The sequence below is a fragment of the Scyliorhinus torazame genome, chromosome 1 (genome assembly GCF_047496885.1).
Source record: "Scyliorhinus torazame isolate Kashiwa2021f chromosome 1, sScyTor2.1, whole genome shotgun sequence".
Taxonomy (NCBI): Eukaryota; Metazoa; Chordata; class Chondrichthyes; order Carcharhiniformes; family Scyliorhinidae; genus Scyliorhinus; species Scyliorhinus torazame.
The window spans coordinates 254,918,283-254,933,953 of record NC_092707.1 but is presented as its reverse complement, the minus strand read 5'-3'; the positions used below and the strand labels follow the sequence as shown (position 1 = coordinate 254,933,953).

The 15,671-nt window shown below is 48.3% G+C and overlaps 1 protein-coding gene across 3 annotated transcripts in view; it reads right to left on the bottom strand.

The window, feature by feature from the left end:
• Positions 1-15,671, bottom strand: part of adgb (androglobin) — a 612,248-nt gene that overhangs the window by 542,419 nt on the left and 54,158 nt on the right. For all 3 annotated transcript variants that reach the window (XM_072504722.1, XM_072504733.1, XM_072504728.1), the window contains exon 2: positions 11,672-11,840. In XM_072504722.1, coding sequence (XP_072360823.1) covers positions 11,672-11,840 — 169 coding nt within the window. The remainder of the gene's footprint in view (positions 1-11,671; positions 11,841-15,671) is intronic.

Genomic DNA, 15,671 nt, shown 5'->3' with positions numbered 1-15,671 from the left:
TAACCTTTTTTGGACACTAAGGGCAATTTAGCATGGCCAATCCACCTAACTTTGGACTGTGGGAGGAAACCGGAGCACCCGGAGAAAACCCATGCACACACGGGGAGAACGTGCAGACTCCGCACAGATAGTGACCCAAACCAGGAATCGAACCTGGGACCCTGGAGCTGCGAAGGAACTGTGCTAACCACTGTGCTACCGTGCTGCCCATGATGGTCCACTCCCTGTGCTCCATGGCCATGAGTGTGCAGACCCTGCTCGAGACCAGAGTGGGCCTCCGGGACTAGCAGCATGATAGCATGGCGTATACTCCCTTGCCCAGCCAGGTTCCATGGGCTACACAGTGGCCCTGGGTGGCACTGCGGGCCCCGCCCACGCATGTCCCTCCCCTACCCCCGCACCCCTGCCCCGTCGGTATCCGGCACTGTCGGCTCCCCCAGTCCCAGCGTCCGTCCCTGCTGCCGGGGTGCCGTTGGCTGGCACTGCCCTCACTGGGGGCTGCTGTGGGTGTTGCCCGGAATGTTCCCCCAGTGGGTGGCAGCCGGTTGGGCGGGGTGTTTGGGGGCGGGTGGGCACGGGTGCAGCCGAATGTCACTGTGTAGAATCAGGGGCCGAGGTGGGTGCTGAGTGGGTGCGCAGCAAGATGGCCACCATAATGGCGTTCGGTGTCTGGGCACTGCCCCAGTCCTGTGGGAGGTACCCCGGCTGCTCGGCTTGTCGTCTCCCCTCCCCCTACCCCTCCCCCGGTCCTGGCAGGGGGCCCCCACTGCAGTCAGCACGGCCGGTAACTGGGCTGGCATCCCACAGTCACGCCATGCCATTTGCTACCTCCTGTTTCTCTTGCTGAGCAGCCACGACGCCAAGGTTCACGACTTTTGAGAGCACAAGTGAACCACGCCGTCGGGAACTCGGCCCATTGGCGGCGGTGAATCTCGGAGGCCCCAGAGAATAGGGTAACAGGCCAGCTAATGTTATACCTACTGTACTTGTACGCCGAGCGGCGAGCAATACATTTACGCCATTTTTAGGGTGCCGGCGCACCCCAATTTGGCGCCAAATCGGCGCCTACCGCAATATTGCTGTTGGAAGCTATTCTGCGCCCAATCGTGTTCCACGATTTCGGCGTCAACAAACGGAGAATCCCGTCCTTAGTCTCAGAAAAGGAAAATCCCGCCCAGTTCCTGTTACAGTGAAGAAGTCTAATCCTAGTTTCATCATGGTCTCTCTGGTATAACATGAATCATCAATGGCTCTCTTGTTTGCGGAGCTTGATATTTGTTGCAAGCACTGCACTGGCGAATGTGGCCTTTAATTTAATTGCTCATATTTGGCCAGTAGAGCACTTCCCTTGGCTTTCTGAAACACAATTCAGTTCCGTAATGGAATTCATGGATGCGCTTCAGCATCGCTCCTCTCCTCTTCTGAGGGAAGATCACTGACTATCTATATTTGCTACTCTTCTGGAGCTGTGGAAATGCCAAATGACATATGCAACCATCTGTATCTCCAGAGCAGTGTCCAGCACATCATTCAAAAGCTGCTGCTTTCATCCAGTTTTACTTGCCAGTAACCATCCTTCGCATATGGGATAGTAAAGATCTTTACCTCAGCAAGTTGCGGCAAACATTACTTTGATGGTTGGCATGACTTCAGTGCTTTGTTTAGATACTCTCAGCTTTCCAGATTGTTTCACTGCTACCAAGCTGCTAATCTAGTCTGTAGGAGTTGTCACTTTCTTGATCAATCCCTTTTTTCCCCAGCTCTTCTATCTTGTCTTTTTGGCTTGACTTGAGAGCAGCTGGAACTCTTCCTAGCAGATGCTGAATTGGTCGTACACTCTCCTCTACTAGATGAATCATAGAATCCTGACAGTGCAGAAGGATGCCATTTAGCCCATCAAGTCTGCACCGACCCTTTGAAAGAGCACCCTGGCTAGGCCACTCCCCCGCTCAATCCCCGTAACCCCAGTTAAACTGCACAACCCTGGACACTGAGGAGCAATTTTATCATGGCCAATCCACCTGACCTGCACATCTTAGGACATTCTCCTGGTGGATATCCTCATCTTATAAACACATATTGGTACACTTAGAGATTCCGTTTGACGGTCAATGGTTTTGTGTTCTGCGACATGTCGTAAACCTCTGTTGGCACGTTCAAGGTTACCAGTCGAAGCTGTAGACTTACTTCAGCTGCAATGAGTAGCTATTGCATCCCATCTATGATCTGGAATTCTAGATCTACATTCTTGCAATTGCATTGAGCTCTCAGACTAATTTGTCCTCTTGGTATGAGTATTGTACCATTACACAGCCTTAACCTTACTTTAAAAAAATAAAACAAATATTTTTATTCTCCTCCTTTTTCACATTTTCTCTCAAATTTACACCCACCAACAATAAACAATAAGCAGGAACGAATATAATGTCTCAGCCCATATCAGCAACAACAATCCCATCCTCCCACCAACCCCCAAACAACTGACCGCATGTTAACATAAACAAATAATAAAAAGGAATCAGGAATCACCCATAGTCACCATTAACACATACAAACCCCCTCCCCTCAACCCTCCCAATGCCACCTCCCCCAACTAATGTTCGATGTAACCAGTTCTTGAAAGTGCATAATGAATAATGCCCATGAATTGTAGGACCCCTCCATCCTACCCCTCAGTTCAAACTTAACCTTCCCAAGAGTTAAGAATTCCAGCAGGTCCCCTCGCCACGCCAGGGCACAGAGTGGAGAGGTTGCTCTCCATCCCATCAAGATCCGCCTTCGGGTGATCAACGAGGTGAAGGCTACAACATCTGCCTCCGCACCCGTTTCCAACCCTGGCTGGTCCAACACCCCGAATATGGCCTCCCGAGGGACTGGGTCCAGTTTCACGTGCACCACTTTCGCGATTACCCTAAAAACCTCCATCCAGTAATCCTCCAGCTTTGGACAGGACCAAAACATATAAACATGCCCCCCCCCCCCCCCCCCCCGCAACATTCACACACATCTTCTACCCCCTCAAAGTGCCGGCTCATCCTCGCTCTTGTAAGGTGTGCTCTATATACCACCTTCAGCTGTATCAGCCCCAACCTCACGCACGAGGTGGAGGCGTTTACTTTCCGGAGCACCTCACGCCGGAACCCCTCCTCCATACCCTCTCCCAACTCTTCCTCCCACTTTGCTTTGATCCCTTCCAATGGTGCCTTCTCTTCCAAAATAGCCCCGTAAACCGCCGACACTGCCCCCTTCTCCAGTCCCTCTGTCGTCAGCACCTCCTCCAGCAATGTGGAGGCCAGCTCCCCCGGGAAGTTCTGTATCTCCTTTCTGGCAAATATCGAACCTGCATACATCTAAACATTTCCCCCTGCTCCAGCCCATACTTCGCTCCCAGCTCCTTCAATCCTGCAAACCGACCCCCAAGAAACAAATCTTTTAGTGTCTTCTCCTCCCATTTCTGAAAATTTCCGTCCCACTTCCTTGGCTCAAATCTGTGGTTCCCCCGAATCGGCATTTCCCTTGACCCTGCCCCCAACCCGAAGTGTTGGCAAAACTGCCTCCAAATTCTCAATGAAGCTATTATTACCGGACTCCCTGACTATTTCCCGGAGCCATTGGGAGCGGCCCTGTTGCTAGTACCTTCAATCCTGCACAAACTCTCCTCCAGTCTGACCCACTGGGAATCAACACCTCTGACCCAGCCCCGTACCTTCTCCACATTCGCCGCCCAGTAATAATACATCTGGGGCGGGATTCTCCTATATTGGCGCGATGTCCGCCGACCGGCGCCCAAAACGGCGCGAATCAGTCCGGCATTGCGCCGCCCCAAAGGTGCGGAATTCTCCGCATCTTGAGCAGCCGAGCCCTCACCTTGAGGGGCTAGGCCCGCGCCGGACTGATTTCCACCCCGCCAGATGGCGGGAAAGGCCTTTGATGCCCCGCCAGCTGACGCGAAACTGACTTTGCCGGGCGGCACATGCGCGGGAGCGTCAGCTGCCGCTCACCGCATCCCCGCGCATGTGCAGTGGAGGGGGTCTCTTCCGCCTCCGCCATGGTGGAGACCATGGCGAAGGCGGAAGGAAAAGAGTGTCCCCACGGCACAGGCCCACCCGCGGATCGGTGGGTCCCGATCGCGGGCCAGGCCACCGTGGGGGCACCCCCCGGGGCCAGATCGCCCCGCGCACCCCGGAGCACGCCCGCGCCGCCGTGTCCCGCCGTCCCAAAGGTGGTTCAATCCACGCCGGCTGGCGTGGGTTGACAGCGGCGGGACTTCGGCCTATCGCGGGCCGGAGAATCGCCGGGGGGGCCCGCCTACCGGCGTGGCGCGATTCCCGCCCCCGCCAAATATCCGGTGCCGGAGAATTCGGCAACCGGCGGGGCGGGATTCACGCCAGCCACCGGCGATTCTCCCACCCGGCGGGGGGTCGGAGAATCCCGCCCCAAGTTTGGAAGACCCAAACTCCCTGCCTGCCTTCCCCTCTGTAGAAGCACCTTTCTAACTCTGGCCACCTTCCCTCCCCATATGAACGGTGTAATCATTCCTTCAATCTCTCTGAAAAAGGCGTTTGGCAGGAAAAATCGGCAGGCATTGGAAAATAAACAGAAATCGCAGCAACACGTTCATTTTAACCACCAGTACCTGACCCGCCAGTGACAGAGGGAGACCGTCCCATCTTGCCAGATCAGCTTTCACCCTCCCCACCAAACTAGAAATGTTGTACCTATGGAGCCCCCTCAATCTCGAGCAACCTGCACTCCCAGGTATCTAAAGTGAATCCCTGCCTACGGAATGGCAGCCCCCCCACTCTCGACCGCGACACCATAAAATACTCACTCTTGTCTAGATTTAATTTGTACCCCGAGAAAGACCCAAACACCCGAAGCAGCTCTAATATTCCCTGATTGACACACTCGGTTCCGACACGTATAACAACAAGTTATCGGCATATAAGGATACCCTATGCTCTATCCCCACCACCCCCCCCTCACCCCGTACTATCCCTTTCCATACCTTTGACTTCTTAATGCAATGGCCAACAGCTCAATCGCGAGTGCAAACAGCAGGGAGGACATAGGACATCCCTGCCTAGTCCCACGGTGGAGAGAAAAGTATTTCGAGCTGATGTTATTTGTATGGACACTCGTCCACAGAAACTTATATAGTAGCTTACCCAGTCCACAAATCTTGGTCCAATCCTAACCACTCCTCAAGTATCCCCATTCTACCCGGTCAAATGACTTCTCGGCGTCCAATGCCACAACCACCTCTGTTTCCTTTCCCTCCGCCGGTGCCATAACCACGTTCAATACCCTCCTAGCGTTCGAAAAGTGTTGCCTCCCTCTTACAAACCCCCTCTGATCTTCACCTATCACCTTCGGGAGGCACACCTCCAGCCTACCTGCCAATACCTTCGCCAATACTTTTGTGTCCACATTTAAAAGTGATATGGGCCTATGCGACCCACAGTCTGTCGGATCCTTATCTTTTTTAAGCAACAGGGAAATCGATGCCTGCCCCAAAGTTTGTGGTAACACCCCCTTCTCTATCGCCTCCTCAAACAGCCCCACCATCAGGGGTGCCAGCTTATCCTTGATTTTTTATAATATTCCACTGAAAACCCATCCAGCACTGCCACCTTCACTGACTGCTTCCTCACAATCGCATCTTTTATCTCCTGCTCCATTATCGCTCCTTCTAATGTAGCCCTGTTCATCTCCCCTAGCCTCGGGTACTCCAACCCATCTAGAAATTCCTGCATCTCCCGGTCTCCCCCAGGTGGCTCGGACCTATACAACCTCTCATAGAATTCTTCAAAGACCTTGTTAATCCGAACCGGAGCCACCACCAACTTCCCCTATCCCTCACCTGAACACATTCCCTTGCCGACGCCTCCCTCCGAAGCTGATCCTTCTCTCCATGCTCGTAAACTGCACCCCTTGCTCGTTTCAGTTGGCGCACTGCCTTCCTGGTAGATAGTCGGTCAAAGCTCGCCTGTAGTTCCTTCCTCTTTTCCAACTTCGCTGGGTCCCCATCTTCTGCATAACTCCTATCAACCTCCAGCATCTCATTTATTACCCTCTGCCGCTCCAGCCTCTCCTCTTTGTCCACTCTGGGCTTAAACGTGATCACCTCACAACCGCCTTTCGGGCCTCCCAGACACCTCACCCGTACAGTTGAAACCTACATATTCCTCAATTACTTTTTCAATTTTGTCACAGAACCCTCGGTCTCCCAAGAGTCCCACATCTAATTTCAACGCCGGCCTCTGTGCTACCCCCTTCTCCAGTACCATATCCACCCAATGCGGAGCATGATCTGATATTGCAATTGCTGAGTGCTCTGACCCCTTAACCCCAGCCAGAAAAGCCTTCCCCACCACGAGAAAGTCGATCTCGAGTATACCTTATTGACTGCCGAGAAAAACGAGTACTCCTGCGCCCTCGGGTGCAGAAGCCTCCAAGGGTCCACCCCTCCCATTTCCACCATTACCCCAGCCAATGCCTTCGCCCCCCCCCTCCCCCTGATGGGACCAGCGAGCGTGGCCGTGACCTGTCCAACCTTGGCTCCTGCACCAATTTCCAGTCCCCGCCCACTATCAGTTTGTGTGTGTCCAAGTCGGGGATGGCCCCAAACACCTTCTTTGCGAATCCCACATCGTCCAATTGGGACCGTATACACTTACCAGCGCCACTAACCTCTCCTCCAGCACCCCTGTCACAATCACATATCTACCCCCCTGATCTGCAACCACATTCTCTATCTGGAACCCTACTCTTTTGCTGACCATTACCGCTACCTCTCGAGATCTTCCGTCAAATCCAGAGTGAAACACCTTACTAACCCAGCCCTTTTTAAGTCTCACTTGGTCCTTCACCCTCAGGTGAGTCTCCTGTAGCATTGCTACATCGGCTTTCAAACTTCTAAGATGTGCAAGCACCCTTGATCTCTTGACTGGATCTCCTAACCCCCTCACGTTCCATGTGACTATCCTAACTGGGGGTCTCTCACCACCCCCCGCCCCCCCCCCGTCTTATCCATCATCATACCACTGGGCTCTGCCCCATGAGCCTGACCCGCCCCTATCCATTATTAACATCGAACCCCTTCTCCCCTCCCAGAATCCCCCCCTGCACTTCTACTTGAAAAAACGTCTCCCAGTATCAATCCCTTTCCCCCCTTAACCTTACTTGTAAGAGCTTCCTTTTGGATTGCAATTTTGAGCCATTTTGCACAGGTTTGTGAAGGTGATGATGTTGCATGATATACCAGTGTCTATCTGAGGCTTCTTGTTCACTTCATACTCTCCATTTGCAGTCATCATTGTAACAGTTGCAAACCATTTACCACCTATAGACTTGACGGAATTAACCTGTTGTATCATGTATAGTGCTTCATCAGATTCTTCTGCTGATATCTCTCCAGTGACCATCTGCATAGCCTTGTTTTTTTTTCACATCAAACATTTGTATGCAAAATGATTCAGCTTCTTTCAACTTTCTCCATGATGGACAATCCTTCTTCCATTGTATGATGTCAACTGTAGTATTTGCATTCACAATTGTTCTGCTCTTTTGGCCTGAAATGTCTCGCAGCATAATGTATCTCCTGGTCTCCTCTATCATACATATGGGGCGGGATTCTCCATCCTGGGATGCCCGGAACGTGATCCTTGATGGGACAGAGAATCGGGCGTAGGGGCAAAATTGGGATCGACTCCAGGCACTGACCTGATCGCGATGCTCAAAACCCCTGCTGGTGGTAGGAAAAGGTCCACACCGCACACCAGTGGGAGCATGTAAATAAATGCAAATGGGTCTTAATGATCCATTTGCATCCATTTAGCGGGCGTGGCTCCCTATTCTCCGGCCTTCCGTGATTCTCTGGGCCCCGCGGTCGGGAATCACGCGGGCGCAGATCACTTGCGGTCTCTACCAGCGTGACCCTGGCGTGCTGGACCTTGCAGTGGGACAAGGGGGAACAGAGACCATCCAAGCTCATTCGAGGGCCACCCACCCCCCCCCCCAACCAATGCACTGCCTGCCCACGCCACCTCTACCAGAATCTCCCAAGCCTCCCTCCACAGGAACCTCTGTAATAGGGGACCCCCATAATAGGGGGACCGCCACTGGGACTCCTGTAATAGGTAGACCCGCCACAGGGACCCCTATATGAGAGAGATCGCACCACGGCGACCCCTGTAATAGGACGACACCCACAGGGACCCCCTTCTAAAGGGACCACGCCTCCCACAGCACCCCCCTTCCACACACACACGCACACACACAGACACCCCCTCCTGGGAATCCCTCATATTCCACCCCATACATAAATTTGCATGGCGAGGAACACTGAATTGCTAACCGGTTTGTGCTTCCAGGGGGATCGTAAACTGGTTGCAATTCAGCTCCGGCGGGAGAACATCGTCTCCCAAACAGAGAATCCAGACCATGGTCTAACTGATGTTTGGCAAGCTCTGCATTTCTACACATGTCTATCACTTTCCCGAGCATATGATTTCTCCTCTTTAAGTAGACTTGCTTTCACTGATACTACTCACTGGTTTCCTTTGCACCTTGGCTTTTACTGTTAAATACATAGCATTCATACATAAGGGGGTGGTGTAGTGTCACGAGATTGGTAATCCAGAGGCCCAGGATACCCAGGTTCAAATCCCACCACAGCAGATGGTGAAATTTGAGTTCAATAAAATCTCAAATTAAAAGTCCAGTGATGGCTGAGAAACTATTGTTGATTGTTGTAAAAACCCATCTGGTTCACTTATGTACCTTACAGGAGGAAATCTGTCGTCCTTACCTGGTCTGTCCGACACATGATTCCAAACCAACAGCAATATGGTTAACACTTAACTGCCCCTCTGAAATTGCCTTGCAAGGTATTCAGTTCGAGGGCAATTAGGGCTGGGCAACAAATGCCGACCTTGCCAGGTACACCCACATCCCACGAAAGAATTGTTTAAAATTAACTCGGGGTTCAAAGTATTAGCTCAAGGCTTTCAAAATCTCAGGCAACTGTTTTCTTTGCTCGTTGGTTAGATTGAGGGTGGTGTATAATTTGTAGCAGTCACCCCCCCCCCCCCCCCGCAAAGTGTCGCTACTCTTATTGGTTCTAGTTTGTTAATTGACTCTGTTACAAGCTCACAGTTTTACCATTCAAAGTAGATAAATTGCCAGTTCTGCAATGTTTCACCTTTCAATTCAACAGGAGCAGGGATTAGAAAGATCAGTGCAATATTCATTCACCCAGTATCTTATTTGCAGCCTTTGATATGCATTTGCTTTTCCTTATTCTTTTTTTCAGAAGCTATGCCTTTCTGTGCTGTGGCAACATTCTAAAACTTTGTTTTGTATCAACTTTCTGACACTATGTGCACAGTTTAACCAAATGGGTAAGATGTCCCATAGTGAGCGCGCATAGCCATGACTTTCCCAGTGCTCGCAGCGCCGAGAAACAAAGCACTATGTAACGTGACTCCGGTTAGATATGGGGCCTCATCTGGGAATGTGCGGCCGAGACCGCACTTAATAATAATAATAATAATAATAATAATAATAATAATAATAATCGCTTATTGTCACAAGTAGGCTTCAATGAAGTTACTGTGAAAAGCCCCTAGTCGCAACATTCCGGCACCTGTTCGGGGAGGCTGGTACGGGAACTGAACCCGCGCTGCTGGTCTTGTTCTGCATTACAAGCCAGCTGTTTTAGCCCACTGTGCTAAACGAGCCCTTAGTCCCGTTTCCTGCAATGAAGAGCCCCGCTCGTCAAAACTCCTCAATGCAGGAAATGATGTCCTGATCTCTCAAGCCCATGACGTAACTCCCGGAATCCCCAAGCCCCAAATTATTATAAGGGGGTCCCCGGGCTCCCCTCGACCCCTCACGCCCACACAGGGCAACCTGGGCTTGAATACTGCCGCACATAAAATGGCAGCTTTGCACCTTGGTAGTGTCAACCTGACACCCTGGCAGTGCCACTGCCAGCTCGCAATGCCACCTGGGCACATTGACAGTGCCATGCTGGCACCCAGGTGGCACTGCCAGAGTGCCCATCTGGCACTGCCAAGGTGCCCAAGTGGCACCAGCAGTGCCAGGGTACCACCCTGGACAGAGTGCAGGCACAGATCCCTTATTTCCACCACTCTCGCTCCACCCATCCCCGGAACCTCGAATCCATCCTCCCAGGCTCAAACCCATGGTTCCCTTGAATCTGCATCAACTTTGACACTGTTCTCAACTTAAAGTGCTGCCGAAATTGCCTCTGTCTTTTCAGCATGGTCACTACCACCAGACTCCTCGAATACCTGCCTGGGGCAAACGGACGTGCCGCCGCTGCCAACGGCTACAACCCCAATCTCTTACAAAAACCTCCCTTTATCTTCCTCCACAAAGCCTCTGTCTCCATAATCCAACGCCAGAGCTTCTCAGCGTTTGCCACCCAGTAATAGTATAACAAGTTTGGAAGGGCTAAGCCCCCCGACTGTCGCCCTCTCTGGCGCACCGTCCTCCTAACCCTTGCTACCTTACCTGCCCACACAAACGCCAAAATCAGCTTCTCCACCCCAAAATCAGCCTCTCCATTGTCAGGGTGCCAGGCTGGCACTGCTAAGGTTCTCAGGTAGCACCAGCAGTGCCAGGGTACCATCCTGCCCAAAGGGCAGTCCCCTGGGGGCCTCCAAAGCCAAGGGAGACCCTCAAGTGCCAGTCCGTCTGGTCCCCATTTGTGGAGACCAGTACTGAACGGCGCTTGTCTGAGGTCTCCAAGGCGAAGGGAATAGATCTCAATGCTTGGATACCTCAGGGGACTATATATATTATTACTGCAATGGGCGGGCTCACATTGCAACGTCCAGTGAGATTGTGTTAGATCTGGCGAGGCGTGGCGAGCTGGGTAGATCCCGGGAGAGGGTTTTCCCGTCATTTACCCGCCATGGTCGCCTTTTCAGGCCAAAGCGTGGTCAGTAGACCGCGCCCTACATTCTGTCTTTAAAGACAGCAGAGCTTCACAGTGTTTGTCTCAGTGAGAGGTCTTTATTGAACTTAATTTAAGATGGTAGCCTCACTGTAGCGGTCACATGAATGCAGCAAGCCAGATAGGACATTCAGAACTGTTTGTATTTCACAGAATCTCTACAGTGCAGAAGGAGGCCATTCAGGTGAAGACAAAGAAAATGCTTCAAGACATTCTGAAGCCCGCCTTGAAGAACAACAGAATTTACATTAATGACTGAGAGGAGCTTGCTACCATCGAGCTGCATCACCCTTTGAGTCACACGTCTTAAAGATGAGGCACAGCAGTGGCAGAGAAGGAAAGAAAAAGGAAGCATGTCCTGCACTCGGGAATCCACTACCCCATGGGCCATCCTACCCCATGTGGCCAAAGATTTGTGCGTTGAGACTCAGGCTTTTTAAGCACATGAAAACCCTGAGTAGATGCCATCCTTGAATTATGGGACAGCTGCCAACGATAAGTGAATTAACTGCGAGAAGTCTCAAATAGGATATGTTCAACTACTGATATGCCAATATTGCCTACATTCTAGGGATAACTAACAAAGCTATGTCTGTGCATACAGTATATGTAGTTAACTATCATTGCTAAAAGGAAGAGTATGATTTAAAACAAAAACATGCCAGTATAATTAATTGGACTTACCAGATTAGGACTTTTGATACTTTTCTCCTTTTCTTTAATTGGTTTAGTTAAGTCCCATTTCTCAGCATTCACATCCGCTTCATTCCACTCCGGCCAGAGAGGATATCGACCTTTTCTGGACTCAGTAATTCCTCCTGTCCATCCACAGCTCAGAACAAATGAAGCAGTACTGAAGAGAAACAAAAGACGACAAAAGTATTTATGGATGATGCTAAACTCATAACTCCTGAAGTATCTCAGGAAATAAAACTCAGCAAATGCAGTCAGTCATTTAGATGGAGAACCAATGTTACAGGCTTAAAGATTCATGAACTAAAGGACTACTCAGGGTCCTTAAAGAACACTGTGAATTAAAATGACTGCCAAAATGTTATGTGAGTTGTAAGGGTATGAATGCAAAACTGAATAGATTAGATCCTTCTCCCACTTGTACCTCCTTCATTATTTCTTTTCTGCACTTTAAATAAATTGTATTATACATACATGTCCAGATAAACCCAAGTGTCAAAATTCCACACCTTGAGAGCATAAATTGGGAGACTGTTAGTAATCGACTATTTCCTGATCGATCTGATTGGTAAAAAGGCTATTTTAATGTAAATATTAAGACCCAGTTTTAATACCCATTTTAAAATGCGGATTTCAGCACACATAGCTTCAACAGAGACACAAAAAGCCTGACACATGCATAAACTAATTGGAGATAAAAACAACATTTTCACTGAGCAAGATGAAAAAGCTATTGTTCTAATAAAGATATTTTCAAAGACAAAATAAACTGTACCAGCAATCGAGGTCGAGGCCAAGTAAGCATCATAGCAATATGAAGGCAACATTGTCCAGAATGTGGATAAAGCAAAGTCAGCAGAAAACCAGTAGAAACCAGTCATGATAAAAGCACAGAATCGCATTCCATAGCATACACAAATATTCAAACATGAAACATTCAGAACTTATGTTGCACATTAAGGATTGACAGTTAACCATCGAATCAAATGTATTTGATTCAGACTCAATTAGGATGAAATGGAGGTGTAGATAGATGGCTCAAGACTGATAAGATTTCTTTAAACATGATGGTCCATACTGCCATCTTTATTCCGGGATCATGCTATACTTTGATCTAACTATTCGCTATCTCTATTTTTCAAATTTTCACTTTTCCACTCTAACTCTTGAAGTAAATGCAAGCTGTTTTGCCGTAAGCAAGAAACCATTTATGTATTATTTTGAAAGTTAAATTGTTTATAAGTTACTTCTCTTTACGTCCTTTTGCTTGCCGGACTTTTTTGAGAATAGATTTAAGTTTCTCCTTATTGTAATCAAATAGAGGCAATAAAGATTCTTGTTTGCATCCGAGAAGTTTAACTCAAATTTCTACTGAGTTTTAGTGTCGCAAGACTTCACTAATTCCGCAAGGTAGATCTCTTCAATTTGGTGTAGTTCGGCAAAAGGGGAGGGGCGCAGAGTCGGAAGGAAGACCGAAGGAAAGACTAGAAGGATGGAAAACCCAAAGACATCTATCCGAAAAAGGGCTAAACTTGGTAAGAAACATCTTTTACACCGATTAAAAGTCTTAAAGCCGCATCAAGCAGTGCTTCGACCCCTTAGAAAGGACCTTTGTCAGACCGAGTTATTCAATCGGGTGCCAGTCGTAGAAACTAAAATAAAACGGGGCTGAATAGTGAATAGTCGCAGTAGTGTACAAAGATTGCACAAAAACATAGTTGATGACCAAAACATTGGGTGTAAGGCTGAGTTTATGGCGGACATGACTCCTAAAATAGATTCAGAACCTTCAAATGGCGGAGAATTACTTCCCACAATGTCCAAGGGAGGTTGCGCTGTACCAGATGTCTCTGTTGACGATATATTGGGTGATCTTAGATCTTTGATTTATAGGCAATTTGGACTGTCTGAAGTAGCCACAAAAATTGAATCAAAATATGTCATCCCCAAAGGGCAGTGGTCCCTTGATAACATCAAGAAGGAATGGGGAAAAACCACACGCTTAAATAGAGGAGAACGCATGGAATGGTCTTTTGCAGTAATGGAACAGCTCCACAAACATCAATAGACAATCGCAAAAACTAAATTCGATCATGACCGTAAGTCCACGAAAGATCAGTTAGCAGCAGTTGTTGAAGGATTACAAGATGCAAAATCTAAACTTGAACAATGTGATCAGATTAAAACATTATTGGAAAATGAAACCTTTAAAGTTCAACAACAATCATTTCAAATTGGTGAATTACAACGTAGAAATACTGACTCAAAATCCAAACTTCAACAGTTGATATCAGAAAATTACGGTCTTAAAAGTCAAAATTGCCAGTTACTTGAGGAAAAATGTATTTTGGAAAGTGACATGGACACCATGAAATGTCATAACAAATTACTGACAGACAAGTTGACAGCTCAAAAGCCTTCAAATCTGTCTTTAAAAACTCAGCTGAACTCTCCAAAGCAAACAGCGCCACCAACGGGAAGAGTTGAAATGATTTTAACTAAGGCCCAAGATGTACCAATGATATCTAAATCAAATCCTACATTATTGCTAGCTGCTACTGACATGCAAACAATGAATACACTGATCAAAGTACCACAGGGGGAGTCTGGCCAAATGAACTATCTGTCAAGGACACTTTTACCCCAGAAGAAACCGTTATCTTACTCTGAGACTGACCACGACATGCTGCTGGCCCCGATCCAAAAGCCTTTCATGGCAGCTTTAATTAGACTGTAAGATTTTTAAACAAGAAAATCCTGTTCGGTTGAGCAACGAGCCTAGTGGCAAACAAAGTGTAATACAGCTTAACCCATTAAGCACCAAACAGCTTGGAGTTGAAGTGATAAAGACAACAGCCTGGATTTTAAACCATTTAAAATATCTATCATCTAAAACCTATTTTGTCACTGGTTTAAAATCAGAACTGTCTGCAGCTTTAAACTTGATCCTACTCAGACCTCAGTCCCAGTCCGAAACCGCAACTGCTAAAAATAACACATCAATCGTTGCTTCTACTCCTCCATTAACGACAAATCCAACCTCTGTACTCACTCCGAGGAGGAATTCCAGAAAGGATGTGAGATTCCTTTCTCGTGATGAAGACGGCCATTCTACGAATTTCAGATTTCATGATTACAAACTGGACTCCTGTGGTGAAGGCCCGCCTCCTGGCTACAGGGATACACCCCAAGTCATGTATCGCTAAAAAGTTGCCAAGGACTGTTAACTTCAGAAAACTGTCATTATTTTGAATGTTGCTTTATCAATTTTAAGAAATTAACAAATCTTGTTAGCTGTGCTTTCTTTAACAGAGTCAACAAATTCATCTACAGAAAACCAAGTTCATTCAGCGCAAGATTGGTTCAGTCATATATTCAATAAGTTATTGTGTTTGATATTTTAAAATAAATGCTTAAAATTGGCTTGGAAATTAAAACTTCAGACAATGTGGAAGCTGTTTTTAAGAAAAGCAATTCTGATTAAAAGCAAATCCATGGAGAGAATCACACCGTTCTAAGACAATTGATAACGGGAATTTGGCAGCAATCCAACTTTTACTCTGTGGTAGGCTATATTAGGGGTATTGCGGTACCTAGGTGGGATGTACCTTATACTGTAGTATGAGTGGTGGAACCTGCCTGCTGGTTCCGCCCAGCAGGCGGAGCACAAGAGTCTGTGTTTCACCCACAGTAGTCATTCTGTAATGGAGCTGCTGGGGTAACTACTTGTTCATTGAAGCCTTCAATTGGACTAGAATCTCGCTTCAGTAGTGATTGATCGTGCATCAATTTAATGAACAAAATTGAAGAATGGCTGCTCTCCGCATCAAGCCAGAGTGTATACAAATCAACCCCCACGCGGCAAATGCAGCAGCAACTTTTAAACATTGGCTGGCATGTTTCAACGGGTACATCAGGACGGCCCCGACTACCCCCATGGAGGAACAGAAAATGCATGTCCTCCACTTAAGGGTGAGCCCAGAAATCTACA